The 24,182-nt window shown below is 46.2% G+C and overlaps 1 protein-coding gene across 1 annotated transcript in view; it reads left to right on the top strand.

Moving 5' to 3' along the window:
• The window catches only part of UMODL1 (uromodulin like 1), a 50,132-nt gene that overhangs the window by 10,240 nt on the left and 15,710 nt on the right, over window positions 1-24,182 (top strand). Inside the window, exons 6-9 of the mRNA XM_069944914.1 lie at window positions 131-192; window positions 3,244-3,373; window positions 3,813-3,908; window positions 11,634-11,888. Coding sequence (XP_069801015.1) covers window positions 131-192; window positions 3,244-3,373; window positions 3,813-3,908; window positions 11,634-11,888 — 543 coding nt within the window. The remainder of the gene's footprint in view (window positions 1-130; window positions 193-3,243; window positions 3,374-3,812; window positions 3,909-11,633; window positions 11,889-24,182) is intronic.

Raw genomic sequence — 24,182 nt, 5'->3', positions numbered from 1 at the left:
AGATATGGGCAAAAATTAGCACAGTGATCATGGATCCAATGTATATATATATATATATATATATAAATACATTGGATCCATGATCACTGTGCTAATTTATATAATATATATCCTGTTCTTGTTTTACCAGACTTGAATGAATGCCTGTACCCAGACAGCTGCTTACTGTACCAGGACTGTATTAAAGGAGAAGTCCGGCGAAAATTATTTTTTTATATGTTATTACTGATGGAAAGTTATACAATTTTCTAATGTACATTAATTATGGGAAATGCTCCTATACTGCTATTTCCCTTAATTTAGTGTACCAGGAAGTGTTAGAATTCTCTCAGAAGCAGTGACGTCACGACGAAAGGTGTAATTCCTATGGAGTGTCCAGCAGGGGGCGCACTATATATAGAAGTCAATGAGTACCATTGACTTCTATATATAGTGCGCCCCTGCTGGACACTCCATTGGAATTACAATGGATGTGTATGTAATGTAATATACAGTGTTTTTGATTGAATACATTTATGAAATACTTTGGGGAGCAACTGTCCTTGCTCCCCAAAGTATTCCATAAATGTAAGCAATCAGTACATTACAGTAAGCCCGCCGCCCGCCGCTAACAAGAGTAATGCAGACCCCATCCTGCATACTGAAGCATATCAAGGTAACACCAAGCAGTGAGGAAGTGACAAGGACATTGGTGTCAGATCACATATGACATAGAAAAAAGGATGGATGGATAGATAGATAGATAGATAGATAGATAGATAGATAGATAGATAGATAGATAGATAGGAGATAAATAGATAGATATGAGATTGAAAATGGTGACAGAGAGTCACTGAAACGTTGCGTTTGGAGTGTTGCACTATGAACTGACTGAATAAACACAACTTATTGAGCTTTTTCACTACGCTGGAGTGCTGTGGATTCTCTGCATATATAGATAGATAGATAGATAGGACAGATAGGTAGATAGATGTGAATAAAGCACGCTGTTTACTTTTTGAACACTATACCGGAGTGCTGCTGCTTTTTTGGATTTAGATAGATAGATACATAGATAGGAGATAGATAGATAGATAAATAGATAGATACAGGGGAGTAGCTAATGTCTCCTGGGCCCTGGTGCGAGAGGTCAACTTAGGCCCCTCCCCCTTTCATGACCAAGTGATGCTACTGGTATGTATATATATATATATATATATATATATATATATATATATATGTACCGCAAGACAGATATTACCAATAACACCAGCATATAGGAAGAGAAAATATTATCACCATACATATTGCCGCCATACTGTTACTGTCCAAATCCTGTATACTGAGACCAATATTGGCAATAATACGAGTATACAAGGGGCAAATATTACCACCACAACCACCACCATATTATTACTGACCAAATCCAGTATATTAAGACCAATAAAACACAGTACCAGATAACAAGTAACAAATATTACCACCACATACTGACTAACACCGCCACTTACCGACTAACACCGCCACATACTGACTAACACCACCACTGCTACTGAATAAGATCCACTGTACACAGATCACTATCACCTCATCCAATCATATAGAGGTGGACGCAGCTCCACACAGGTTGTATACACCATATACATCACAGTGCAGTTATATCAGATGACTCACAGGAGACGTCTTCTCTGATCGGAGTTCTTTCCTTTTTATCATCTTCTCCATCTGTCCTGGGCCGTTATGAGAACTTCTCCGAGCCACTAATCCACAGAATCTGCCAGACAGACATATTAGGCTCCTCACACTGGCACCATCCTCATCTCTATACACACTGCACATCTGTATTGGCCCCTTTACACCCTCATTTAGTGGGTAGCCCTGACACTATGTGACCCTATATATAGATGGCCCCCACTGCATGTTGCCCCCCCGCCTTATAGATGGCCCCCTCTTCTCCCCCCTTATTGATGACCCCCTCTCCATTTATAGATGACCCCCTCCCCCCCTTATAGATGCCCCCTCCCCCCCTTATAAATGCCCCCTCCCCCCTATAGATGCCCCCTCCCCTTATAGATGGCCCCCACTCCCCCCTCCCCTCATAGATGCCCCCCTCTCCCCTCCATTATAAATGCCCCCTCTCTCCCCCCCTTGAAGATGGCACCCTCTTCTCCCCCCTTATACATGCCCCCCTCTCCCCCCATTATAGATGGCCCCCCTCCCCCATTATAGATTGCCCCCCTCATTATAGATGGCCCCCTCTTCTCCCCCCATTATAGATGCCCCCTCCCTCCATTATAGATGCCCCCCTCTTCTCCCCTTTTATAGATGCCCCCCTCATTATAGATGCCACCCTCTTCTCCCCCCTTATAGATGACCCCCTCATTATAGATGGCCCCCTCTTCTCCCCCCTTATAGATGCCCCACTCATTATAGATGGCCCCCTTTTCTCCCCCCTTATAGATGCCCCCCTCATTATAGATGGCCCCCTTTTCTCCCCCCTTATAGATGCCCCCTTATAATAGATGGCCCCCTTTTCTCCCCCCCTTATAGATGCCCCCCCCTATGCTAAGCAGAATTAAGAAACAAACAAACACATAAACTCATCTAACAACTCGCTCCCCCGGCGATCCTCTTCTTCTTCAGGCTCGTCTGGGCCCCCGGCTGATGCGCCGCTGCCGGGGGTGTCCCGTCCTATCCCCGGCAGCGCCGCGCATCAGTGAACTCCCTGTACGCCGGGGCTATGACCTCCGCCCCAGGCGGCACAAGGAGCTCACTGATGCGTGTCGCTGCCGGGGATAGGAGGGGACACCCCCGGCAGCCGCCCATCAGCCGGGGGCCCGGACGAGACCGCTCTTGTGACCGCAAGCAAAACAATGCTTGCGGTCACAAGAGTAATTTAAGCGGCGACCGCTGCGACCCTGGTAGCTACGCCACTGGATAGATAGATAGATAGATAGATAGGAGATAGATAGATAGATGGATGGATGGATAGGAGATAGATAGATAAGCAAAAGATAGATAAGCAAAAGTTTCCAACAACACTTCCCAATATTTTCAAACGTGTAAATTTATTCCATCACTTCAAAAAACCAAACATAGTGCAGTATGGCATAAATCAAGCGACGTTTCTACTGTCTCACACAGGCATTTTCAAGCTTTTCGAAGTGGTGTTTTTTTTTGAAGTGATAGAATAAATTTACACGTTTGAAGATATTGGGAAGTGCTGTTGGAATCTTTTGCTTATTTACATTGATCTGTGGTCAGGATGGACCCATGAAACCACTAGGTGGTGTTTTTGGATGGGCTCTTGGCACAATGTCCAGGAGTGGTGATACTCACACCCCGGACACACTGGCAATGGGCTGTGTAAGGGTAGCACAATGTGTGGGTGCAGGTACAGGTGCGGCGGAGAGTAAGGGTCCATTTACACAGAAAGATTATCTGACAGATTATTTGCCAAAGATTTGAAGCCAAAAGGTGTAGATAGTAGTTTGGGAAGAATAGCTGAGTTGAGTAGGTTAAGGAAGTGCAGCTGAATTGAGTAGGCTAGGGGACTGTCTTGGGGACCATGCCTAGGTGGTGCTATACTCTTCCGGGATGCTTTATAGTAACTTTGTGTAGCAGAAGACGCTCATACTTACGGTTGAGAATAAGTAGGTAAGAGAAAGACCACCTTGTACTAAACAAGTCCAGTGAGTGTCAGGTTTGTAGTACAAGTTTAAGGTATGAACAACTGGGCGAAGCTGCACCCGACTGCCTACTGCAAAAAAAAGGGATTGCAAAAACGTAGTATGAACCCAGCCTAACATCTATATGATTCTTCTCATCTACAGGACACATTCCCCACCCCGCTCCATCTGATCCACCGCCCGTGAGGACTCCTATTACACATGGTGTGACCTATGAAACATCTACCCCCCCTCCTTGCAGTAAGTATATCTCTCCATATATAGAAGATAGAACTGTACATGACCAATGATTAGTGATGAGCGAATAGTGAAATATTCGATTATTCGATATTCGTACGAATATTCAATCCCATTAAAGTCTATGGGAACAAGTATTCGATTATTGAAAAACATCTATTCGACCACTTGGAGGTAAAAAACGGAAGCTGGGGAATTTGAACGCTTATCGAATATTTCCCGAATATTTGGCGAACTATTCGATAATATTTGATAGATCGAATACCTTACTATTCGATCGAATATCTATTCGATCGAACAGTATTTGCTCATCACTACCAATGATGTTTTCCCCAACATGGTGGTCTATCCTGCCTCCCTTCAGTCTGTCCTCTACTATTTGCTATTGTATGACTGGTAGATTAGCAAGAAGCAGGTTACAGGGAGAGAAGGGAGAATTACTTCAGGATCAGAGTTCACAAGGTTTGTTTGTAGACAAAAAAAAAGTGCAACAGCAACCTACAGGTGCAAGCACTTACTGTATATACTCCCCCGGTGTACACACGATAAATACCTGCTCTATAGATATTAAAAATGAGGATCTTAGCAAACTATTTGATCAAACAGAGTGTACCATGTCACCACCTTAAGGTGTCCTCAGAGGCATGGTCCCTACTCTAGCATTCTCACACTAGCAATGGCCTCTCCTGGGCTGAACAAGCTAAACAAGATGCTGCATACTGTAAGGAGCACAACACCGCTCACAATGATGGGTGTTGTGCTCCTGTTTGTGTGTTTTTTGTGTGTTTCTCCCTTTTTGTTTTTCAGATATCGGTATCCTGTGGATTACGTCGGATTCTGTGGACTACGTCGATGACCAGCGGTTGTTTGGTGTTTTATAAAAATAGGGGGGACCCTATGCGGGTTTTTTTTTTAAATAAATAAATAATTTAAAAAAACCGTATAGGGTCCCCCCTATTTTTATAACCAGCCGGGTTAAAAACCAAACGACAGCAGCCTGGTAACACCAGGGTGGGAAGAGCCATTGTTTTAGGCCCTCCCCAGCCTAAATCTTACCAGCCTGCTGCCGCTCGGTCCATGAGCGCCAATTTTGACGGTCTGGGACCACTGGCACCCGGCTCTTCCCAGTACCCCTGGTGGCATTGGGTACTGGGGTAATAATGGGGGGGTTAGTGTTAGCCATTTTATACCGGCTAACACTAGGCCCCAACTTCGTAATGGATTCCGTCTATTAGATGGCTTCCACTACTAAGTCTACAAAGTAAAGAAATAAAGACAACACACAAGTGAAAATTTTTTTTTATTCAAATAAAAACACCCCCACACCCCTCATTGACCATTTTATAAAAAAAAAAACACCAAACAACCGCTGGTCATCGACGTAGTCCATGGAATCCGACGTAATCCACAGGATACCGATATCTGAAAAACAAAAAGGGAGAAACACACAAAAAACACACAAACAGGAGCACAACACCCATCATTGTGAGCGGTGTTGTGCTCCTTACAGTATGCAGCATCTTTACAGATCGTTGCTTACAGTCTGGCCACCAAGGGGTTAAGGGAGGATGTATTGCATCCCCCTTAACCCCTTGGGGGCCAGACTGATGTCAGACTGCACCTATCCCAGCAAGGTAGGGGTTAAGTGACCCCCCTTCCTTGCTGGGAGGGGTGCAGTGCAGAGGAGGGGGTGGGGAGAGCTCTATACTCACCCCGATGTGTCCTCTTCGCTGTTCCGCAGCACAATGAAGTCACTGTGCTGCGGACCGGCTCTTTATATGTGCGCTGAGCCGATCAGCCAATCAGCTGAACGCACATATAATTCTAAATGTTTCTTCTAATAATGCTATTGTGATAACATAATTAGAAGAAACATTTGATGTTTTAATTAAAGTAAAGTGATGATTAGTACAGAATGCTCTATTGCCGGCAATATGAATTAACGGCTTAATGGAGCTTCCTGTACTAATTTATATTTAATTAATAAAACACATTTTCGTTGTAATAAAATCAGTTTCGTTGTTCAATAATTTAATTTAAACGAATCCATCATTGTGCAATTAAATATACTGTCAAAAAATAAATATATATATAAATATACATTTATTTATATATATGTTTATTTTAACAGTATATTTAATTGCACAATGATGGATTTGTTAGAATTAAATTATTGAACAACAAAAGGGACTTTATTACAAAGAAAATGTGTTTTATTAATTTAATATATTAACTATTAGAGGCATCGGCATTCAGCATCATTGCCGGCTATTTTTGAAGTACTCCGTACGGACCGCCTGTCAATCCACGGCCGCATTTCCAGCCGCAAACAATGGTCTTGTTCATTTTTTACGGGTCCGTTTACGATAGGGCCGTAGATTCATACATAGTGTGCACTGTGCAGCCGTATATCTTATACTTTCCAGCGTACGCATGAACCGGAAAAATCCGGCCGATGATTTACCGCCCGCAATACAGCCGCACAGATACATAGTGTGAACCTAGCCTCAGTCAGCGGAATCGGGAGAAACATAAAAAATGCATAAAGAGCTCAGAAACATTGTATTTCTACAATTAATTGGTGGAGCTTTTCCGATTTCGCTCTATTACTCCACATAAATTTCCATAAACCACCTCTTACGCCTTCATGTAACTTTAGCCGATTCTGAACGTTTTGACAGATTTCATTATTTCATTGCGCTCGGCTTTCGGAAATATGAGTTTTTGTCATGAACCCCTCTGCCGCCTAGTGCTGTAGGATAAGGCAATCCCGAAAGGACTGTATACACATGGTATATGCTCCGGCTGGGATCCCTCGCGGCGCCGCAAAAAGCAGACATGTCAGTTTTCTGCTGCCTCTATTCAATGAATAGTGGCTGCAGAGAACCTGTCAGTGCACGCAATGGAGCGTGCAGGGCCGGGCCACACGCTCCATTGTGTGCAGCGGCGTATTTGGATGCGGGCCCATGCGGATGCACCCGCATCTGAATTTAATGGCTTCGGGCAGCGCAGGGGGCTGCGGTTGACCGTGTGGCCGGGCTGCGGATGAGCAGGGGGCCGGGCTGAGGGCGGGCCGGGCTGCGGGCGCGCGATCGTAAAACGATTTTTCCGTACTATATATCGTACTGTCTAAACGCTGATCGTTATGAAAAAAAATCGTTACTCCGACATCGTTAATCGTACGATCGGGTCAATTATCGTTCCGTGTAAACGCAGCAATACAATAGCAAATAGTAGAGGAACATCAGAAGCAACGTGTGAAAATATTATTTTACTGAAAGAGTAGTAGATGCTTGGAGCAAACTTCCAGCAGATGTGGTAGATAAATCTTCAATAACAGAATTTAAACATTCCTGGGATGAACATTTATCTATCCTAAGATAATAAGAAAGGAAATACTAAAAGGGCGGACTAGATGGACCCAGTGGTCTTCTTCTGCCGACAATATTCTATGTTTCTAACAGACGCATAGTGTGGCCACTTTTTTTCTAAGGTTTGTTTGTAGTCTGTTGCCAGGGAGACACTCAGGGCAAGTGTAGAAGGTCTTTGTTGCCCATAGCAACCAATCAAAGCTCAGTTTTTATTCCTTAACCCCTTCTCTCCTGGGCATATTTTCGTTTTTGCGTTTTCGTTTTTTCCTCCTCGGGTTTAAAAGGCCATAGCACTTGCATTTTTTCACCTACAGACCCACATGAGCCCTTATTTTTTGTGCAACTAATTGTACTTTGAAATGGCAGACTTAATTTTTGCATAAAATATATTTCGAAACCAGAAAAAAATTATATGCACAGTGAAATTGAAAATAAAACGCAATATTTTTTATTTGGGGTGGTTTTGTGGGTACGCCATGCACCATATGGTAAAACTGACTTGTTATGCATGTTTCTCAGGTTGATACGATTACAACGATATGTAACTGATATAACTTTTATATTATTTGATAGCTTATAAAAAATCAAAACCTTTCAAAAATACTAAATGTTCCTTAAAATCGCTGTATTCCCAGGCTTATAGCGCTTTTGTCCTTTGGTCTATGGGGCTGAGTGAGGTGTCATTTTTTGCGCCATGATGTGTACTTTTTATCTGTACCTTACTTGCGTATATGCGACTTTTTGATCGATTTTAATCACGATTTTTCTGAATTTGATACGACCAAAAATTTGCAATTTTGCACTTTGGGAATTTTTTGCGCTTACGCCATTTACCGTGCGAGATCAGAAATGTGGTAATTTAATATTTCGGGCCATTACACACGCGGCGATGTCAAATAAGTTTGTTTATTTATTTTTATTTATAAAATGGGAAAAGGGAATTGATTTAAACTTTTATTAGGGGAAGGGATGTTTTATTATTAAAACACTTTTTTGTTATTTTCACTCACAGTAATTAGAAGCCCCCTGGGGGACTTCTATATACACAGCACTGATTTCCAATTGAGATCAATGCTGTGTTTATAACAGAGCACCGATCCATCAGATTGGTGCTCTATTATAATGGTCTGCTGCAGACCATCTAAATGGATTGCCGAGCCAGGATCAGCGTCATTCCGATGCTGAGCCCCGGCCGGTTCAGTACACTGGATCTCCCCCTCCGCAATCGCATTGCGGGGGGGGGGGGAGATCCGGCCACTAGACACCAGGGAGAGGGGCACACAAGGCAGTTAGAGGCAGCTGTCATGTTTGACAGCTGCATCTAACTGTCCTACCTAGCGGGTGCGGCGATTTCCGGCACACGCTAATAGCCGTGGTCCCTTGCTGCAGTAAGCAGCCACAGCGCGGCCCCTCTCTGAACCTCCCCACCCCCCCGCAGGACGTGCCGGTACGTCCTGCGGAGGGAAGGGGTTTAACGGTGCACCATGATTGGCTGCAGACATTTTGAAAGTAAGACTGGGTTCCCGTTTTTTCCATTTGCAAAAAAAACGGATTTCTTTGTGTGCATCCGTTTTGATCTGTTTTTCCATTGACTTCCATTATAAAAAAAAGTATCAAAAGTGACACAAAAATGAGGTTGACTACGTTTTTGTGTACGTTAAAAAAATGGATCCGTTTTAATCCGTTTTTTTTTTTATAATGGAAGTCAATGGAAAAACAGATCAAAACAAATGCACACAAAGGCATCTGTTTTTTTCATCCTTTTTTTTGTTATTTTTTTAAACGGATAAAAAAACGTATTGCAAAAACGTAGTAGGAACCCAGCCTTAGACAGTCTGTAAATAAGCTGTATGCACGGTGTCAGACTTAGAAGTCAGAAGTAATGTCCGTCAGCAGCTGACTTTCACCATCAGTGACCTCAATGATAAGTCCGGTGCCGGCCATTTAACCCCCTCAGTGGAGGTCGGAGAATCTAAGCATTTAGATGTGAGGTGCTCATCCCATATGTCCTGCGATGTAACCAAGGGACACTGATTTATTGTCATGACAACCGTAGACACAGCGTAATAAGAGAAAGTGAAGGCGAAAGTAGACTACAATACAATAGTATTGCAGTATATAATGTAACCAAGGGATACTGATTTACTGATTTATTGTCATGGCAACCGTAGACACAGCGTAATAGGAGAACGTGAAGGCGAAAGTAGACTACAATACAATAGTATCGCAGTATATTATGTCCTTTCAATGTGTTGTTTGGTTGTACTATTTTCTATGTATGATCTATGTTTACCTTTTGTTTATTTGTAATCCCTTTATTTCTCTTATTGAAAAAGTTAATAAAAATTGATTACACATAAAAAGCTATGTACATGTGACTTTTTTGAGACGTAAATATGATCACAATCATTATTTATGGTTGTGATTATCAAAAACATTTTAGCTTTTAAAACGTCTGTGTGAGGCCACATTCACACACCCGTAGTGCAGTCTGCGTCCGTGGACCGCACTACCGTATGTGTATCCGTAGTGCTCCGTGCTTCACAGAGCACTACGTTCACACATCATTACCCCAGCGATCCGTGCCGCATTAAAATGGTCCGCATTACAACATGTCTGGTTTTTTTGCGCCACGGATCGCGGCCCCGTATACACATACAGACGTGTGAACGGGGCCATAGGATAACATTGGTTTCATGTTCTGTCCTCAATTGCGTGCCCGCAATTGCGGACAGAACAACGGATGTGTGAATTAGCCCTGAAAGTATGTTTTTTTTTGTTTTGTTTTTTTTCATTTTTGTTTGGGAATGTCACAATTGTGAAAAATAAATTAAATAAATAAAGACAGAATTACTGTTTTTTGGTCACCTTGCAACTGACAAAACAGTAAATATATGTCCTACAACCAAAAAGATGCTGGACAATATTCTCAAATTATTAAATCAAATCAATACTTTATTGTTACATACAGAGAAAAAATATATTTTAAAACCATGCTAAAGAAAGGGAAGCATAAAATGATACAGAACATGCTCATTACACTCAAGCAAGTTGATGGTATGTCACTCAATCCCAGGAAGTGTGAAAGTGCACAAATGCTAGTAACCAAGATACTCCAAGGTGCTTAGATATGTATATATATCTGTGTAAAGCAAAATAGTGTATACAAAAAATGCAATAAAGAGGCGTACAAAGAAATACAAAAAGGAGTATACTTGAGCCTCCGGGTATGAAAGTATTCTGCCTGGTAAGACCACTCACCCAATGCTGCGTTTCGCTATACAAGCTTTGTCAAGGGTAGTGGTAATCAGGTCACTTGTCTATTTTATGTATCCACACACCAATCACACACTCGCTGTACAGCTGACTATCATCCCCACAATCATCTCCAAACCAATCATCTTTACCCTGCTAAATCAGGTGTCCAACCCCCCTCCCACACAGGTGTGTCCTCTAAAAGTATATCGGCATATCAGCACATTAACCATGATAATCTGCGCCATTCCCCTGTATCACATCTGAAAGCTGGAAGACAGCATCTTTTTGGTTGTAGGCAGGGGCGGATTAACTTTACTATGGGCCCCAGGCTGTTCACCAAGCTTGGGCTCCCTCAACCTACTGTAACTATGGCGGCACTAACTTAAGTCTTTTTTCTCCATAATGCAGCCTGTAAAGGACCTGTGGTGACATCATTGTCACATGATAAGGTCCTTCAATATATTCTCTAATGTTACTGTATTGTCTCCTGGCTGCAGTTTTGCCCTAATTTGTTCAAAATTGCGGTAAAAATCTGAGATTTTTATGCAAATATGAATGAACATAAGTCTGTTTGGGGGGCCATGGGCCCCTCAGAAGCTCAGGGCCCCGGGCTACCGCCCGAAATGGTCCTATTGTAATCCGCTACTGGTTGTAGGATATATATATTGCTCGATGTATATGGACATCGGTTACTAGTAGTCCTATTTAGGTTACTTGACAAAACAGTAAAGTAAAAAGCGAAGTCCTATATACCCCAAAACTTTACCAATATAAACTATAGTTCACTACGCAAAAATAAAAAACTAGTCCTCCACACATTACAGGAGATGATCTGTAACAGTGGCCATGTTGGTCAACACTGACTTTTCCAGTTTCTAATTCTTATTCATGTCAATGGGAACTATGTAATGCCTAATTTTACCTGTGGGGGCACTGCAGGGAAATTGAACAATTAATGCTAGGAGTTCCTGCAGATTATTGCCAATCAATGGGGATCTCAGTCACTGTGTGATCTGTTTACAGTTGATCATCATGATCAACATGTTATATAGGTTATTATTAGGATAATATTCAATGTTATGTCTTTCTGTCCTTACAGATTGCTCCATGTTCCACAATCACAGCATCACTAATGTGAATAGCAGCGGCTTCCATGTACACTGGAATACAGATTGCCCTGAGAATTACACATACAATGTACAAGTATCATCAGAGGGATACCATCTTAGTACCAACATTAGGGGAACCACAATGGAAATAGACGGACTCCAGCTAGGGAAAATCTACACAGTACAAGTGACATTTAGGGACTGCAATGAACTGGTACAGCTGTGGAATGGAAAAGTGAAAACAGGTAATTTATTACATCAATATTATCAAATATTATAGATGGGGTCACATGAAAACCTTCTGGTATTTACTCTAATAATTCATGAACATAGGGGTGTTCTAGATTGAGTTCATTAGACACCACACAAGATGCAATGTTCCATGTCATCCACTAGATGGCAAGGTAAGCTTTGTATACACTGAATTTTTAGAGTCAGTTACCCAGTGTAATCTATGCATCGGACTGATAAAATAAGGTAAATATTTTATATTAGCAATAACTACTAACAGTATACTAAAATATAAATGCTATAATAGTGCTCCCTATGTACAATAATATAGCTACTGTAATACTGCCCCTATGTGCAAGAATGTAACTACTATAATACTGCTCCTATATACAAGAATATAGCTACTATAATACTGCCCCCTATATACAAGAATATAACTACTATAATGGCAAAAGCAGGTAGAAATGAAAATCCAATGCACTCACCAGCGGTTGCGGTCTTCAAAGGTTTATTGGATACAAATCACCATCGGGAGGGGAAGGGTGGAACAGGTGCAGGAGCGTAGGCAACACAGGCAACACAACAGTTTCACGCCGCAGCGCTTTGTCAAGTTTGATACGTCACTGCCGAAATAGGCAGACCTTATATGCTAATCGGCAAACATCACAAAACATTAAGGTGCACACAGGTGAATAAATTCAAAACAAATGATAAGCAGTGTAAAGAATAATCTTACAGGAAAACGCTCCAGTCGTTTCTTTCATTCAGTCCATTTGGGCCGGTGGCATCTAGTTCAGCGATCCATATCGCTTCCCTTCTAAGGAGTTTCTGACGCCTATCACCTCCCTTCTCATTAAGATCTACTCTCTCCAGCCCCAAAAATCCCAAGCATGTTGTGTCGCCCGCATGTACATTGACCACATGGTCTATAAGGCGGGGGACGCCTTTCCTTGTTTTTACAGAGTAGACGTGTTCTTTGTAGCGGGTCCACATGGGTCTCTTAGTCTTGCCTACGTAAAATTTGTTACATGGGCAAATAATGGTGTACACAATGAATGAAGATCTACAGGTGATTAAACTGTTAATCTGACAGTCTACGCCATTAAGTGTTATAGAGTCGGTAGACACTAATTGGGGACAGTATTTACATGTACCACATCGTTTGTTACCCTTTATTTGGGCTCCTGTGAGCCAGTTGCTGCTGGTCTTTTTTTGTTGTGGTAGTGGTTGTGGTTTGTTTGATATTGATATCTTTAAAGGTATTCGTAAGATCAATCTGGCTAAGCATTTTTCTAATAAAGTTACCGATCAGCAGCAGACTAGCTCTATGACTCGTTGCACTGTCGGACCCCTAGGCTTCCAAGTACCTGCTAACTTCAGCAGGCAAGAAGCAGAATGCACCCGTATTCTGGCAGATGCACCCTTACCATCCTCTGTGGATAGATCTGATCTCCAGATACCTTTCAAAGGCGGTAATAGGTCTACTTATTGTCCCCAGGTCACACCCGGTGGCCCCATTGACACGTTCCAGAAATTTGTGACCCAGGACGTCAAAGCCCTCCTATATCCTAAGCCCGTCAATAACCTGACAGCCTCTGAAAGTAGAGCCCTGAAATGGCTCAGAAGCCACCCCGAACTAGCAATAAAAAGGGCGGATAAGGGAGGTGCCACCGTCATTATGTCACGCTCCTACTATAGTGAAGAAGCCAATAGGCAACTTCAAGACCGTACTACCGACTCCTTACTTAAGAAGAATCCTCTGCCTAAGATACAGGAACACTTACGCGGTCTCCTTCACAAACATAGCAGTACAGAAGCTATTGACAAGCGTACGGCAGAAAAACTGTTGCCACTGGCACCTCGGGCGCCCAGGTGGTATTTCGTCCCAAAAGTCCATAAAAATCTGGACAGACCACCTGGGCGCCCCATCGTGTCAGCAATTGGCTCTACCACCGAATATCTTTCACAATTTCTGGACTGGTCACTCAGACCTCTTCTAATAGAGACCCGGGGCTACCTCAAAGATTCTGGCGACTTCATTGCCGCACTGGAGTCAGTGCACCTTACTAATAACTCTATCCTTGTGTCCATTGATGTAGAGAGCCTCTACACCCGCATCCCTCATGATGCGGTGTAACGCCTGGAGTAGTGGATTCACTGGACCGTCACCAGCGATGGCACTAACCTCACCAGGGAGCGGAGTCTAAGTGGCCGCTGGTTTTCACCAGAGCCCGCCGCAAGGCGGGATGGACTTGCTGCGGCAGGCGACCCCCAGGTCCCTACCCCTGGCTTGGTTGCTAGTGATGGCAGGCGAGGCAGGAGCAGTAGGCAGGAGATGGTGATAGCAGAGGTCTGTAGGCGTAACCACAGGTGACAGGCTGAACACAGGAGCAGGAACCAGGAACAAGGACTAGGGACCAGGTAGCGGACAGGAATCAGGAACAAGGGCTAGGGACCAGGTAGCGGACAGGAATCAGGAACAACAGGGAGCTGGGCCAAACGCTATGGGAAGCATGTAGAGGCTCCAACACCTGGAAGGGGGCAGAGCTGGAACTAAAACCTTTAAACCTGAGACAGCCGGTGCGCGCGCGCCCTATGAGGCGGGGACGCACGCGCCGGCCGGCACAGCGACGGACAGGAGCGCGGTGAGGTGAGGCGCCCCCCGGGGCCGAAGCAACAGCAGCACCGGGTCCCTGCCTATGGACACCGGCTGCTGCAGGCGTAGGAGAGAGGGTGCGGCGGCGGTCCGGAGCACGGGACGCCGCCGTGGCCCTAACAATACCCCCCCCCCCCTTTGGCCTCCCCCTCTTTCTGGTCTGCAGGAATTCCTTGATGAGATCCCGATCCAGAATATTAGATTCGGGTTCCCAGGATCTCTCCTCAGGACCAAAACCTCTCCAGTCCACTAGGAAGAAATGTCTTCCTCTGACAGTTTTCATCGCTAGGATGTCTTCAACAATGTATACGTCGTCAGAGACGGCTTGTGGAGTGGAGGAAGAAGCTTTACTGGAGAATCGGTTGAGGACCACTGGCTTCAAGAGGGAGACATGGAAGGAGTTCGGGATTCACATAGTAGGGGGTAGACAGAGTTTGTAGGTGACTGGGTTAATGCGTTTTAGCACTGAGAAAGGACCAAGAAATCGAGGACCCAACTTGTAGCTGGGAATCTTGAGACGGACATATTTGGCCGAGAGCCAGACTTTGTCACCTGGGAGAAAATTTTTGGCAGGTCTTCTCTTCTTATCAGCCTGGTTCTTCATGCGTTCAGAGGCTTTGAGTAAGGACTGTTGAGTCTGTTCCCAGATCGATTGAAGGTCAGAGATCAATTCCTCCACGGCAGGAACCTCAGATGATGGAGAGAGAGGCAGAGGAGGACGAGGATGATGCCCGTAGACCACATAGAAAGGAGACTTGCCTGTGGAACTCGAGTCCAGATGGTTATAAGAAAACTCTGCCCATGGAAGTAGATCGGACCAGTTGTCTTGGCGGCTGGACACAAAATGACGTAGGTAGTTACCCAGGATCTGATTGACTCTCTCCACTTGCCCGTTGGTCTGGGGATGATAGGCCGATGAGAAGTCCAGCTTCACTTGGAGCTGCGAGCAGAGGGCACGCCAAAACTTGGAGACAAATTGAGAGCCTCGGTCGGACACAATGTGAAGAGGAAGTCCATGCAGGCGGAAGATGTGTCGGAAGAACAGCTGAGCCAGACGAGGAGCAGAGGGTAGTCCAGGGAGGGCCACGAAGTGAGCCATTTTAGAGAAGCAGTCAGTCACAACCCAAATGACTGTATTGCCCGCGGATGGAGGTAGATCCGTGATGAAATCCATCCCTATGTGGTGCCAGGGACGGTCCGGGACTGGCAAGGGCAAAAGTAGGCCGGCAGGTCTTTGACGGGGTGACTTATTCGTGGCACAGACTGCGCAGGAAGCCACAAAGTCCTTGACATCCTGAAGGAGATTGGGCCACCAGTAGTGACGGGAGATCAATTGCCCGGTCTTTTGAGCTACTGGGTGCCCGGCCACCAAAGAGGAATGACCCCACTTCAAGATGCGTTTACGGAGTGCAGGGCGCACATAAGTCTTGCCGGGAGGCAGTCTCTGCAGAGTAGAAGTGGCAACTGGTACTAGGCGATCGGGAGGTATTATGTGACGAGGAGATTCCTCTTGCCCCATGACATCGGATGCTCGGGATAATGCATCGGCCTTTATATTCTTCTCGGCTGGACGGAAATGAATGGTAAAGTTGAACCGAGAGAAGAAGAGGGACCACCTGGCCTGCCGGGGATTGAGGCGTTGAGCCGATTGGAGGTAGAGGAGGTTCTTGTGGTCCGTGTAGATGTTAACGGGATGTCTAGCCCCCTCTAGGAGATGACGCCACTCCTCCAGTGCCAACTTAATGGCCAGGAGTTCACGGTCTTCAATCGTATAATTCCTCTCGGCAGGGGAGAAAGTCTTAGAAAAGAACCCGCAGGTTCTGGTCTTGCCTGATGTGTCCCTTTGCGAGAGGATAGCTCCTGCGCCCACAGAAGATGCATCAACTTCAAGAGAAAACGGCTTGGAGACATCCGGACGAACTAGAGCAGGAGCAGAGGCAAAGGCAGACTTTAGACTATTGAAGGCTTGTTCGGCCTCTGGAGGCCAACGTCTGGGATCCGCCTTCTTCTTGGTGAGAGCCACTATGGGTGCGACCAAGGTAGAGAAGTGAGGGATGAACTGCCGATAGTAGTTGGCAAATCCAAGGAAACGTTGGATAGCTCTAAGTCCCACAGGACGTGGCCACTGGAGAACAGCTGAGATTTTGGCTGGATCCATCTGTAAGCCCTGGTCGGAGACAATGTATCCAAGAAACGGCAGGCTGCGCTGATGGAAAACGCACTTCTCCAGCTTGGCATACAAATGGTTGGCCCGTAGTCTTCGTAGAACCTGCCGTACATGGGACACGTGGGTCTGCTGGTCGTGGGAGAAGACCAGGATGTCGTCAAGATAGACAATGACGCAGACATAGAGGAGATCGCGGAATATATTGTTCACGAATTCCTGAAAGACCGCTGGGGCGTTGCATAGGCCGAATGGCATGACCAGATATTCGTAGTGCCCATCTCTGGTGTTGAAAGCGGTCTTCCATTCGTCTCCTTCACGAATACGGATCAAGTTATAGGCTCCTCGGAGACGGTCGAACAGTTCGGGGATTAGCGGAAGAGGATAACGGTTCTTGACAGTCACCTTATTTAAGCCCCGGTAGTCTATGCATGGGCGAAGGGAACCGTCCTTCTTCTGTACAAAGAAAAATCCAGCGCCAGCGGGAGACGTGGATTTACGGATGAAGCCCTTCTGTAAGTTCTCCCGGATGTAGGAGGACATGGCTTCAGTCTCGGGCACAGAGAGAGGGTATACTACGTGGAGGAGAAGTCCCTGGAAGAAGGTCTATAGGGCAATCATAGGGCCGATGAGGTGGTAGAGAGTCCGCCTCCTTGGCCGAGAAGACATCAACAAAGTCTTGGTATACCTCCGGTAGTCCGGATAGAGGCTTGGCGTAAGCAGGTGACCTCGTAGAGCACTTGGGTTGAGGAGACCTCAGACACCGGTTTGGACAGTCCTGGCCCCAGCTGAGAACCTCCCCAGTTCTCCAGTCCAACTTAGGGGTATGTAATTGCAGCCAAGGAAGACCCAGCAGGATGTTGGAAGAGGAATGGCGCAAGACGTAGAAGGAGATCCTCTCCTGATGTAAGGCGCCCACCTGGAGGACTAGGGGTGCAGTCTGGCAGTGCACAGCTTCGGTAAGAATCTCGCCCGTGACCGAAGAGATAGACCGGGGTTGGGCTAGCTGTATCTTGGGTAGCCGCCATCTTTGGACCAACGAGGCAGAAATGAAACTGCCAGCAGCGCCAGAGTCGATGAGGGCAGTAGTATGGAGAACTTGCCCTGAGGGTGTCGGGATGGAGACTGGCATTGTCAACCTTGGAGAAGTGGCATTCACACCTAGAGAGGCCTCTCCCACCGGACCTAGGTGCGAGCGTTTCTCGGACGCTGAGGACGTTGGGGACATCTCTGCCGATAGTGATCAGCGCCGCCGCAATAGAGGCAGAGATTCAGCTCCAGTCGACGGGCCCTCTCATCAGTCGTCAGGCGAGCTCGTTCCACCTGCATAGGAACCTCTGGAGATGACTGGGGCATAGGAGCAACGGGATTCTGAAACACCGGTGCCAGCCGGGGATGGCGACGGGGCAGACTCAGACGCCGTTCTTGCCGGACCTCCTCCTCTCTCTAGGAAAACCTGGTGTAGACTCTGGTAGCCAGTAGAATGAGTTCGTTCAAGGAGGTAGGAAGGTCTCGGGCAGCGAGCACATCTTGCACTCGACTGGACAGGCCCTTTTTAAAACTGGCAATTAGGGCAGCCTCATTCCAGTCTAGTTCTGCGGCCAGGGTGCGGAACTGGATGGCGTAATCACCAACGAAGGATGTTCCTTGAGATAGATTGAGGAGAGCAGTCTCAGCCGAAGACGCACGGGCAGGTTCCTCAAAGACAGAGCGGAACTCAGCCAGGAAGATTCGGAGATTGGCAGCAACAGGGTCATCACGGTCCCACAGCGGTGTGGCCCAGGCCAGAGCTCTACCTTTCAATAGGCTGATAATGAAAGCCACTTTAGAGCGCTCGGTGAAAAACTGACTGCTTAGAAGTTCGATATGCATAGTGCATTGGGTCAGGAATCCTCTGCACAACTTGGGGTCACCTCCATATTTACTTGGGAGAGCCAGTCGGAGTTTTGAAGAGGCTGCAGGAGGTGATGACTGCTGGGCTGTGGTATGCTGCTGTACGGCTGTAGTCAGTTGTTGGATCAGCTGTGACTGTTGCTTGATCTGTTGAGCCTGTAGGGCGACCACTCGGGCTACTTCACGGATATCAGGCACCTCGCCGGGATCCATGGTTGGAGCCTACTGTAACGCCTGGAGTAGTGGATCCACTGGACCGTCACCAGCGATGGCACTAACCTCACCAGGGAGCGGAGTCTAAGGGGCCGCTGGTTTTCACCAGAGCCCGCCGCAAGGCGGGATGGACTTGCTGCGGCAGGCGACCCCCAGGTCGCTACCCCTGGCTTGGTTGCTAGTGACGGCAGGCGAGGCGTGGCAGGAGCAGTAGGCAGGAGATGGTGATAGTAGAGGTCTGTAGGCGTAACCGCAGGTGACAGGCTGAACACAGGAGCAGGAACCAGGAACAAGGACTAGGGACCAGGTAGCAGACAGGAATCAGGAACAAGGGCTAGGGACCAGGTAGCGGACAGGAATCAGGAACAACAGGGAGCTGGGCCAAACGCTATGGGAAGCATGTAGAGGCTCCAACACCTGGAAGGGGGCAGAGCTGGAACTTATAGGGGAGTGATAGACATGTGGACCAATTAGGAGCGCACTGCCCCTTTAAACCTGAGACAGCCGGCGCGCGCGCGCCCTATGAGGCGGGGACGCACGCGCCGGCCGGCACAGCGACGGGCAGGAGCGCGGTGAGGTGAGGCGCCCCCCGGGGCCGAAGCAACAGCAGCGCCGGGTCCCTGCCTATGGACACCGGCTGCTGCAGGCGTAGGAGAGAGGGTGCGGCGGCGGTCCGGAGCACGGGACGCCGCCGTGGCCCTAACATGCGGGTGAAGAGGCGATCGATTGGTTTGTTGCCAGATGTGATCAGACCCCGGAGTTCAGAAGCTTCATCAAGGAGGGACTACTGTTTATTTTACAGAACAATGTATTTTTGTTTGAAGATCGGTGGTACGTGCAGGAGGTCGGCACAGCGATGGGTACGACGGTCTCCTGCACATACGCTAATCTTTTTCTGGCCAAATTAGAAAACGATCTTGTGTTTAATGCCCACAACGCATACATAAGCAATATCAAGACGTATTTCAGGTTCGTGGACGATGTGTTCATGGTTTGGGAAGGCGAGGAAAAAGATTTCATTAATTTTGTTGATTTCCTGAACACCAACAACGGGGTTAATATGTTCTTTACCTATAAAATAGGGGGCAAGTCTCTAGAATTTCTAGACATCCAAGTTGACGTCATAGAAGATAAATTCAAAACATCGGTCTTCAGAAAGAAGACTGCTTGCAATTCCATATTGCATTATGCAAGCTCCCATCCAGCCCAAGTAAAAAACTCCATCCCCTTTAGCCAAATGGTACGCCTAAAAAGGGTTAATAACACTCCAGAAACATTCGCCAAGCAAGCCTCTGACCTAGAACAAAGGTTATTGGCTAGAGAGTATCCCATGCGAGTCATACATGAAGCCAGAAGAAAAGCAGACACCTTAACTAGGAATAACCTACTTGCCCCAAAACCCAAAGGCGCTACACCAACTAAAAAATTCACATTTGCCTTCCAAAATTCACCACTCAATAACATTATAGCCAATAGTATCCATAAATATTGGCATATACTTGAACAAGATGAAGATATTGGCGACATAGCATCTACTGGCCCCCTTATCACCTTTCGAAAAAACCGCACCCTTGGTGATCTGCTTAGTATGAATACTAACCTACAACAACAAAAAAAGACCAGCAGCAACTGGCTCACAGGAGCCCAAATAAAGGGTAAGAAACGATGTGGTACATGTAAATACTGTCCCCAATTAGTGCCTACCGACTCTATAACACTTAATGGCGTAGACTGTCAGATTAACAGTTTAATCACCTGTAGATCTTCATTCATTGTGTACACCCTTATTTCCCATGTAACAAATTTTACGTAGGCAAGACTAAGAGACCCATGTGGACCCGCTACAAAGAACACGTCTACTCTGTAAAAACAAGGAAAGGCGTCCCCCGCCTTATAGACCATGTGGTCAATGTACATGCGGGCGACACAACATGCTTGGGATTTTTGGGGCTGGAGAGAGTAGATCTTAATGAGAAGGGAGGTGATAGGCGTCAGAAACTCCTTAGAAGGGAAGCGATATGGATCGCTGAACTAGATGCCACCGGCCCAAATGGACTGAATGAAAGAAACGACTGGAGCGTTTTCCTGTAAGATTATTCTTTATACTGCTTATCATTTGTTTTGAATTTATTCACCTGTGTGCACCTTAATGTTTTGTGATGTTTGCCGATTAGCATATAAGGTCTGCCTATTCCGGCAGTGACGTATCAAACTTGACAAAGCGCTGCGGCGTGAAACTGTTGTGTTGCCTGTGTTGCCTACGCTCCCGCACCTGTTCCACCCTTCCCCTCCCGATGGTGATTTGTATCCAATAAACCTTTGAAGACCGCAACCGCTGGTGAGTGCATTGGATTTTCATTTCTACCTGCTTTTGCCATACATAGTCTCTCCTTCTCCTACTGCACCCCAGCTCCAGTCCACTTGATATTGTTCGTCTACATACCTATCCACCTGTATAGCCTTATACACCTGTAGTGCGGGCTCTGCTCTCTACCGACCTTGTTATAACTACTATATTACTGCTCCTATATACAAGAATATAACTACTATAATAACAATGTAAAGAAATAGAGTCTCGCACTCACCAACTTCACAGATGTGGGTGGTTTATTGCAGACACATCGGAGCAAGTGAAGCGGGGAGAGGGAAAGTGGAAAGGCAGGTGCGTTCACAGGAGAGCAACAATGTTTCACGCCTGCTACGGCGCTTCGTCGGGCTAGGAACAGCGTGTACGTGAGGGGGAGGTGCATATATACGAGTGAACAATAAAGTTACAAAAGTATCAATAAAGTTACAATGGAATATAATACAGGTAAATAAAGTGGCAAAACATCATAAGAGAGTGTTGAGATCATTTTTCTCATTGAGGCCACAGGGTCCTGTAGCGTCTAGACGCATAATCCATATGGTCTCACGTTTGAGAAGGAGTTTTAGCCTGTCTGCGCCTGTGGCTGGAGGGTTAACCCTCTCTAGGCCGATAAAGCGAAGCAGTCTGGTGTCTCCCGAGTGCGCAGTCCGTACGTGCTCTATTAGTCGTGGGACACCCTTGCCCGTGCGCACAGAGTACTGATGTTCCTTAAACCTTGTCCAGAGGGGACGTTTGGTTTTTCCTACATAGGACCTGTGGCACGGGCAAAGGATAGCATAGATCACGTGGGTGGTCCTGCACGTAATAAAATCGCAGATGAAGCAATCTCTATCCCCTAAATTAATAAAGGCGAGACACAACATTTGGGGACAATATTGGCAAGTGCCACACCGCTTATTGCCTTCCGGCAGACAGCGGTCGAGCCAGTTCCCTGGTCTAGTGGTCTGACTTTCTGCTAGCAAATCTGCTATGGTTTTGTTTTTTCTAAAAGTGATAAGTGGTTTGCGATCTGCCACCGCTTTTAGGTCGCTGTCCTGTTGCAGTAGGAACCAATGATTTCTAATGATCCTCATAACTGTATCATTGAGATTGCTGTTCTGGAGTGCAAAGGTGAATCTTTTAGTTTCTGTACTAAAAGTTTTTTGACTATTAGATCTGGAACGGGTGAGGGAAGATCTATGGCGAGCCTTAGCCTTGGTGAAGGCTTCTTCAACTAAAGGCTTAGGCTAACCCCTATCTAGAAGGCGTGATTTAAGGGTGGCAGCTTGACACTCGAAACCACTCTCAGTGTTATTGATTCGTTTCAAGCGCAACATCTGGCTAAAAGGTATAGAACTTTTCACTTGTAGTGGATGGGAACTGTTGAAATGGAGGAACGAGTTAGCGGCTGTTTTCTTGCGAAATACTGAGGTATGAAGGCCCTGAGATGAGGCTTCCACCAAGACGTCTAAAAACTCAAGAGTGGCACCACCGAAACAAGAAGTGAAAAACATATTACAAGTATTTCTCATTCAAGAAGGTGACAAACTCATTAAATTTAGCTGCTGTGTTTTTCCATATCACGAAAATATTGTCAACATAACGATGAAAAGAAACGATATCAGTGATGAAAGGATTACATGGTGCAAAAATCAAATTGTGCCAGAAAGAGATTAGCCTACGTGCAGGAGACCGGCGTGCCCATCGCAGTGCCGGTCTCCTGCCGATACCAATCTCCCCTGTAGGTAAAACAATTATTGCCAAGTACAAATAATAAAGAGTCCCGAACAAAACGTCTGAAAGCGGGTGGCTTACCCAGGCGACCAAGGATGCGATCGACAGCCTCCACACCCGCATCATGTGGGATGCGGGTGTAGAGGCTCTAGACGTCCACGGAAGCCAAGGAGTAGCTAGGAAGCAAATGGGTATTATCCAAGACCTGCAAAAAATCGTTAGTGTCCTTTAAGTATGACACAAAGCATGATAAAATTGTGGATTTTGGGGAGCAGATACCATTTGGGTATCCGGGGGGACTCAGGGATGAGTCGCTCTGCCGTCTTGGAGTCTATGACACCAGTACGCATGTGGGTGTGCAATAGTGACCGTAGTTGCTCCTTAATCCTTGGAGTTGGGTCCTTGTCCAACCTAGTATATGTGGTAGCATCTTGCAACTGGCGCATGGCTTCCGAATGGTAATAGTCCTGTGTCAGGATCACTGCAGCGCCGCCCTTGTCGGCTCGGCGTACTAATAGATCAGGTCTGGATTTGAGCCATGACAGAGCCCGACGTTCCCGATCTGTAAGGTTAGGTGCAGGAGATGGGTAGGAAAGAGCCTTCACATCACGTAGGACAGCTTTGTGGAACAAGTCCAATGGGCTGCCAGGAGTCAGAAAAAACAAAACCATAGCAGATTCGCTAGCAGAAAGTCAGACCACTAGACCAGGGAACTGGCTCGACCGCTGTCTGCCCGAAGGCAATAAGCGGTGTGGCACTTGCCAATATTGTCCCCAAATGTTGTGTCTCGCCTTTATTAATTTAGGGGGTAGAGATTGCTTCATCCGCGATTTTATTATGTGCAGGACCACCCACGTGATCTATGCTATCCTTTGCCCGTGCCACAGGTACTATGTAGGAAAAACCAAACGTCCCCTCTGGACAAGGTTTAAGGAACATCAGTACTCTGTGCGCACGGGCAAGGGTGTCCCACGACTAAAAGAGCACGTACGGACCGCGCTCGGGAGACACCAGACTGCTTTGCTTTATCGGCCTAGAGAGGGTTAACCCTCCAGCCACAGGCGCAGACAGGCTAAAACTCCTTCTCAAACGTGAGACCATATGGATTATGCGTCTAGACGCTACAGGACCCTGTGGCCTCAATGAGAGAAATTATCTAAACACTCTCTTATGATGTTTTGCCACTTTATTTACCTGTATTATATTCCATTGTAACTTTATTGATACTTTTGTAACTTTATTGTTCACTCGTATATATGCACCTCCCCCTCACGTACACGCTGTTCCTAGCCCGACGAAGC

This window comes from Dendropsophus ebraccatus, chromosome 11 (genome assembly GCF_027789765.1).
Source record: "Dendropsophus ebraccatus isolate aDenEbr1 chromosome 11, aDenEbr1.pat, whole genome shotgun sequence".
Lineage (NCBI taxonomy): Eukaryota > Metazoa > Chordata > Amphibia > Anura > Hylidae > Dendropsophus > Dendropsophus ebraccatus.
This window is presented reverse-complemented; position numbering and strand designations above follow the sequence as displayed.